We start from the raw sequence: 6,369 nt of genomic DNA, 5'->3' as shown, positions 1-6,369 counted from the left end.
GCAGGCATTGCTCAGCTGCAGGCATTGCTCAGCTGCAGGCATTGCTCAGCTGCAGGCATTGCTCGGTGCTGCAGGCATTGCTCAGAGCTGCAGGCAGGGCTTGCAGCAGATGTTGCTCACTGCAGGCATTGCTCCAAGCTGCAGGCAGAGCTGGTGCCAGCCCCACTCAGCACTGAGGGCTGCTGAGCACCTTCTCCTGCAGTCCTGGGCTTTAAGTTCCCCAAAACAGCACCAGCAGCCTGAAAACTTTGGCCCTGCCTTTGGGTTCTGTGGTTTCTCAATAGAGAAGCATTTGGGTGGTGGTGAAGCAGTGACCTTGGCACTGACTGCAGCAGGGATGGAAGTGATGAGTGTGGGCTGTTTTGGTGCTTTCTGAGGGGCTGCCTCAGTTGGGGTGGGTGGGACAAACTCCTCTGCCCTCTTCTCTATGCCAGGGTTATGGAGGCCACCTGGGTCAGGTCCTGGTGCCCTTCACATTGCTTTTGCTGCAGAAGTGAGTGCTACATCTGCACCTCTTGGGCTGGGTGTCCCCGTTCTTGGGGGCTGCTCTGTATCTTGAGGGGCTGGGAGGTGACAGGAGCAGCTGGGACACGGTGCTGAGCTGGAATGGGAGCTTTAGGCTGGGAGCATCAGGGAGGAACTCACGGCTGGTGCTGTGGGATGTCACCTTCATTTGCAGCTGGAGGCTCAGCTCTGCACTCTGTGTGCTGTGATGCAATCAGGGACCAATGGAACAGCCCCACCACAGGGCCCATATGATGCCACCGAGTCATCAGGGGGGCATCTCCAGTGGGAGAGGGCACAGGGGTGTGTGGGTCATCCCAACCCCACTTGGGCTGGAAGTGCCTCCACGGCCCTGCTGGATGGCAGCAGCATCTGGAGCTCCTGCAGGGAGTTTGTAGGGGCTCTGGAGGTGTAAAGGGCCAGGAAACGTGGCTGCTCAGGGTCACAGCAGGGACCAAGGGACCTGTGCTGTGTTGCAGGGTTCCCCAGTCCCACCATGACATTCAAGCAAGCATCCATGATGGCCCCGGAGGCCACGGCCACCACGATGCCCATGGCCACCATGGAGAACTCCACCGAGGCTGCGGGGCCGGGAGAGAGCAAGGAGGACATGTTTGCCAAGCTGAGGGAGAAGTTCATGAATGAGCTCAACAAGATCCCTTGTGAGTGGCTGCCCCTCCTCCTAGGACCCCTTCCCCACGTCTCCGCAGGGTGTGGGGTGGTGGGGCCAGATGGGGCTGAACTGTTGTCCCTGCAGTGCCTCCGTGGGCCCTCATCGCCATCGCGGTGGTTGCTGGCCTCCTCCTCCTCACCTGCTGCTTCTGCATCTGCAAGAAATGCTGCTGCAAGAAGAAGAAGAACAAGAAGGAGAAGGGCAAAGGCATGAAGAATGCCATGAACATGAAGGACATGAAGTCGGGCAACCAGGTGAAGTCCTTCGGGGTGCTCCAAGGGTCTGCTGGTTTGGTGTCCCCAGGGCTTGGGGATCTCCAGGTGGATGGTGCTGTGCAGAACCGGACCATCTCCCCATTATGGGGTCCAGGAGGGGATGGGGGAAGGGGGTTTCGTGGGACCAGTGGGTCTGGGGAGTGATGCTGCAGTGCATATCTGACCTGTGTGCTGCAGCAAAGGGTTTCCTTTGTGATTCCCAAATACTAAAGGGATGCTGTGTCCCAGAGAATCACTGGGGCCATACAAACACCCAGCTCCCTGCCTTGCCCTGGGTCTCTCCCCAGTGCTGTCCGTGACATCACTCTTTTCCCTTGTGCCGCTCTCCCTGGGTGCTGCTCTGGCCACCAGGACGATGACGACGCAGAGACAGGACTGACAGAGGGGGAAGGTGAAGAAGAGGAGAAGGAGCCAGAGAACTTGGGCAAGCTGCAGTTCTCTCTGGATTATGATTTCCAGGCAAACCAGGTGCTGGAGGGGCTGGGATTTACCCAGGGTGTTCATCTGGGGAGGAAAAATCTCCCACCTGGGGCTGGGAGCCCGCTGTGCTGAAGGCACTCTGTCCCCTCCAGTTGACCGTGGGGATCCTGCAAGCGGCTGAACTGCCGGCTTTGGACATGGGTGGCACCTCAGACCCCTACGTCAAGGTGTTCCTGCTCCCCGACAAGAAGAAGAAGTATGAGACAAAGGTGCAGAAGAAGACACTCAACCCTGCCTTCAACGAGACCTTCACCTTCAAGGTGAGCACCTTGCCTGACCCCACAGCTGCGCCTCGCTGGGTGCTGAAGGCTCCTTGGGGCTCCATGCCACCGGGTGGCTCTTCCCTGTGCAGGTCCCTTACCAGGAGCTGGGTGGGAAGACGTTGGTGATGGCCATCTACGACTTCGATCGCTTCTCCAAGCACGACATCATTGGTGAGGTGAAGGTGCCCATGAACACGGTGGATCTGGGCCAACCCATCGAGGAGTGGCGGGACCTGCAGAGCGGTGAGAAGGAGGAGGTGAGAGCTGAGACGCGGAACGGCCCCACAGCACCCGGGATGGACCCACCTCGGTGCCGTGAGCCGGGTCTGACCCACTTCCTCCTTTCTGCCAACGCTCTGCTCGGCAGCCGGAGAAGCTTGGAGACATCTGCATCTCCCTCCGCTATGTGCCCACGGCCGGCAAGCTCACCGTCTGCATCCTGGAGGCCAAGAACCTGAAGAAGATGGATGTTGGGGGCCTCTCAGGTGGGTGCTGCTTGGGGGCATCATCCTGCTGACCCATCCCAGTGCTCTCAGAGTCCTTTGTTGGAGGCAGCCTGAAGTCTGGCTGTAGGGAAGATGAGCCCCCTGCCCCTTGGCAAGGGTAGTTTGATGCTCAGTGCATGACAAGGTTTGGTTTCATTGCTGGCATCTCCTGCTCCATCAGTGGGGCATCTGCTGCTCCCAGCCCCCCTGCAAGGAGAATCACAGCAGGCAGGGCAGCTCCATCCCTTGCCCAGCGCCTCCCTAAATTGGAAATATTTTGGCTTCGGCTTCCATCCACAAACCTCCAAACTCCTCACCTCCCAGTGCCCTCGTCTTGGGCTGAGATCTGCCCCAGGGTGTCCCATAGGTGTCCCAGCCCTGCTTGATGCCTCCCTTCCCCCAGATCCCTATGTGAAGATCCACCTGCTGCAGAACGGGAAGAGGTTGAAGAAGAAGAAGACCACAGTTAAGAAGAAGACCTTAAACCCTTACTTCAACGAGTCCTTCAGCTTCGAGATCCCCTTTGAGCAGATACAGGTTGGTGTGCTGACATCCCTGGGGATGTGGGTGGGGGGAAGTGAAGGATGTCCCGGCAGCCTGAGGCCTCCTGCTGAGCTGCTGGTCCAGCTGGAACCCAATCCCTGAGCCTGGTCAGGAGATGCACCTTCAAACCCAGCCCACGGCAGGGCTGGGGCTTCCATAGAATCATCCAATCATTAAGGTTGGAGAAGACCTCAAAGTTCATCAGATTTTTGCACCCCATCCCCCCCATGCCACTAACCACATCCCTCAGTGCCACATTTACCCATTCCTCTGCTCCTGGACCTGCAGTGCTCACCCCAGGTTTGGGAAGGGTGGCCACGTGAGGATGAGCGGAGTCCCCACTGTGACCCCGTGTCTCTGTGGGATGGAGAGGTGGAAGGACGGAGGGGACTTTGCCCCAAAAAAGGCCACTGTGTGGCTCAGCCCTGTGGGACCCCTGGGGCTCTGCCTTCCCGCCCCTCTAACGACGGCTTCCTCCTCCAGAAAGTGCAGGTGGTCATCACGGTGCTGGACTACGACAAGCTGGGCAAGAATGAAGCCATCGGCAAGATCTTCACGGGCTTCAACTCCACGGGCACGGAGCTGCGGCACTGGTCTGACATGCTGGCCAACCCGCGGCGGCCCATCGCCCAGTGGCACTCACTGAAGCCAGAGGAAGAAGTGGACGCAGCTCTCGGGAAGAACAAATAGAGGATCTGCAGCCGGCGCGGCGGACATTGAAAGCGACCCAGAGCTACCGATACCTCAGTTACGCAACCTTTGGTTTGGTTCTTTTTTGTTGTCGCTGTTCTGTTTTAAGCTGAAATACCCTTTGACAGCTGTGGAAGGGTTTCCAGACAGTCCCAATAGCTTCCAGGGGAAGAGGTTAAAGACTCGGATGGTTCTTTTCATTCTCCAGCATCGCTCCCTCTGGCTGCATGCCCCATCCCCTTCGCCCAACATCCCTCCCCACTGCTGCACCACGACCTCACCGCCTCCGTTCTGCCCACGGGGATCGCCAAGCATCGCTGCATGGAGGTGCCACCAGATGACCACACTCACTGTGCTTGCTTGGGGCTCCAGCACCAGCGCGGACATCCATGACCTCTGCGGGAGACCTGGCTGCCTCCCCTCTCCTGCTGTGCCTCCCGTGGGGTGAGAATGAGATGCTGGGCCGCTCCAGCTTTGGCTGCTGCTGGGGAGAGGTGCGCAGGGACGGCAGAGCTGTGCTGCAGGAGCTGGGGGGATGCAGGAGGAGCACGAGGACGGAGAGCTTGGAGGAGACGAAGCATAGGATGCAGTGTGGGCCACCACTGCGTGTCAGCAGGGGCTGAGCCACAGAGCTCCGCGTTTCCCATCGTGCTTGGAGCTGCTGTTTGCCTCCTGACGGCACAGCATAGAAACCCATTGCTCCAGATGCTTCCCTGCGGCTGCTTCACGTGGAGAGGTGTCTGAGTGCTGGAGGAGCTGCTGTGGGACCCATTGCCATCCGCATGGCTCAGCCCCATTGAGGGCACCCAGCGGAGCCCAGGTGGGGCTCTGGCAACTCCGGCCCTATGGCTGCATCCCACCACTGGGGGGCCGCATTCCCCCCCCTTCCCCATGGGCTGCTGCTCCCCAGGAGCCGACTGCTGTCACATCCGCCCTTCCCACTCCTGCTGGGTGGAATAAGCCATATTCCTGTTGCTGGCAGCAGCGCTGGTTGGGTAAGAGCTTCTCTGGATCCAAGTCCCCAAGCTGGGAAGCTGATGGCCTTGCCCCTGGTTCAGCCCGGTCCTTCCTGGGGCACAGTGTGTCCCCATGTCCCTGTGCAGCTCTCCCCAGCAGCTTTGTGCTTGCTGCTCTGCTTTGCTTTCCTGCACCCCAGGTCTTGTGGCAAAGGTCCTGGTGAGAGGAGCTCCTTGGAACGTCCTCAGCATACAGAGTTTGGCACTGTTAGGCTATGAAAGAGACTGGCATTCAGGTGAGCAAGCTTGCAGCAGAGAAGCAGAGTTTCAGAGTGCAGTGGGGAAGCCCCAGGCACTGGGATGCTGCCGGGAGTCTACACCTGGTGTCTTGATGCCAGCACCCCAAGCCCAGGTATGATGTGCCAAAGCTGAGCTCCCCCTGGGGCCATTGGATGCTTTGGCACTGCCCCCTCCTCCTCCCCCCCCCCAGCTGGAGGCAGGGAAGAGATGAGGAACTCAGCAATGAGGGACAGTGGAGCTCTAGGGGTGCAACCCCAGTGGGGGACACCTCCATCCTCGCCGTGGTTCGGGGTTCTGGTAGCCACAACTGTGGTGTGCAGTGGGGCTGGGCTGGGACCGGGGACCCCAAACTGCTGTCCCACTCCTGGGGTCCGTGTGCTGGGGCTGGGAGCAGTGGTTCCCTGGCTTTGATTCATTTCTTGTCCTGTGTCAGGGTGTGAACACAGCCGTGCACAGACCGTGTAGAGTAGGGAGGAGAAATCTCGGGGTGGCTTCAGTGAATGGGAGCGTGGGGCAGCAGCAGGAATCCCTCAGCCCAGACCCAAAGCCCCGGCGTTCCGTTGGAAGCAGCAGAGGAGCAGATGCTGTTCACCCCCTCCCCCCATGTCCCCCCTGCCCCATGCACCCCCTGCCTGCTCCCCATCCCTGCTGCACTTTGCAATTTCCATTTGGACTCTTTATGCTTCGGGGCAGGAGGGGGAACTCTGACTTTAATACATGATACGTCTTTCTTTATTTTTAATTTTAATAATAATAACAATTAAAAAAAAAAAAGGGACAAACCACCGACCTACAAAAGCCATCTGTGCTGCCTCTGCCCCCCCAGCTGTGTGTAGGTACCTGTATGGAGACGTCCATCGCTGTACAAACCACGAGCAGTGCATGAGCCCCGCAGCATGGCCCGGCCGTGCCCGAGCAGAGCAGTGCGGGCGACGGACAAAACTCATTGCCTGAGTGCTCCTCCCCCCTCCAAAAAGATGAAACAAAATAAAACAAAATCGTGCAGAAGAAGAAAATAGGCCAAGAAGCACCGCATGCCTGCAGCCCGCGGAGGGCGAGCGCTGCCAGCCGTGCCCTCCACCCGCGTCTCTCGTCCCCGTGTTTGTCGCGTTGTCCCATCGTGGCTTCGGTGTTCTGTGTCGCGTTGGTGCGTCTCACATCACTGCAACTTTAGAAGCCATATCAGACCGCAGCGCCCCG

General features: G+C 59.0%; 1 protein-coding gene across 1 annotated transcript; it reads left to right on the top strand.

Annotated features, from left to right (window-relative positions):
* The first annotated feature begins 1,000 nt into the window (after positions 1-1,000).
* Positions 1,001-3,913, top strand: SYT2 (synaptotagmin 2). The gene is made up of 8 exons (XM_042887116.1): positions 1,001-1,166; positions 1,262-1,431; positions 1,804-1,920; positions 2,025-2,192; positions 2,285-2,452; positions 2,563-2,680; positions 3,084-3,217; positions 3,707-3,913. The coding sequence occupies exons 1-8, from the start codon at positions 1,001-1,003 to the stop codon at positions 3,911-3,913; spliced, it is 1,248 nt and encodes a 415-aa protein (XP_042743050.1).
* The last annotated feature ends 2,456 nt before the right edge of the window (positions 3,914-6,369 follow it).

The sequence above is a fragment of the Lagopus leucura genome, unplaced genomic scaffold (assembly GCF_019238085.1).
Source record: "Lagopus leucura isolate 7727_CA_CO unplaced genomic scaffold, USGS_WTPT01 Super-Scaffold_100073, whole genome shotgun sequence".
Lineage (NCBI taxonomy): Eukaryota > Metazoa > Chordata > Aves > Galliformes > Phasianidae > Lagopus > Lagopus leucura.
Note: the sequence above shows the minus strand (reverse complement) of the source record. Positions and strands in the feature narration are given on the sequence as shown.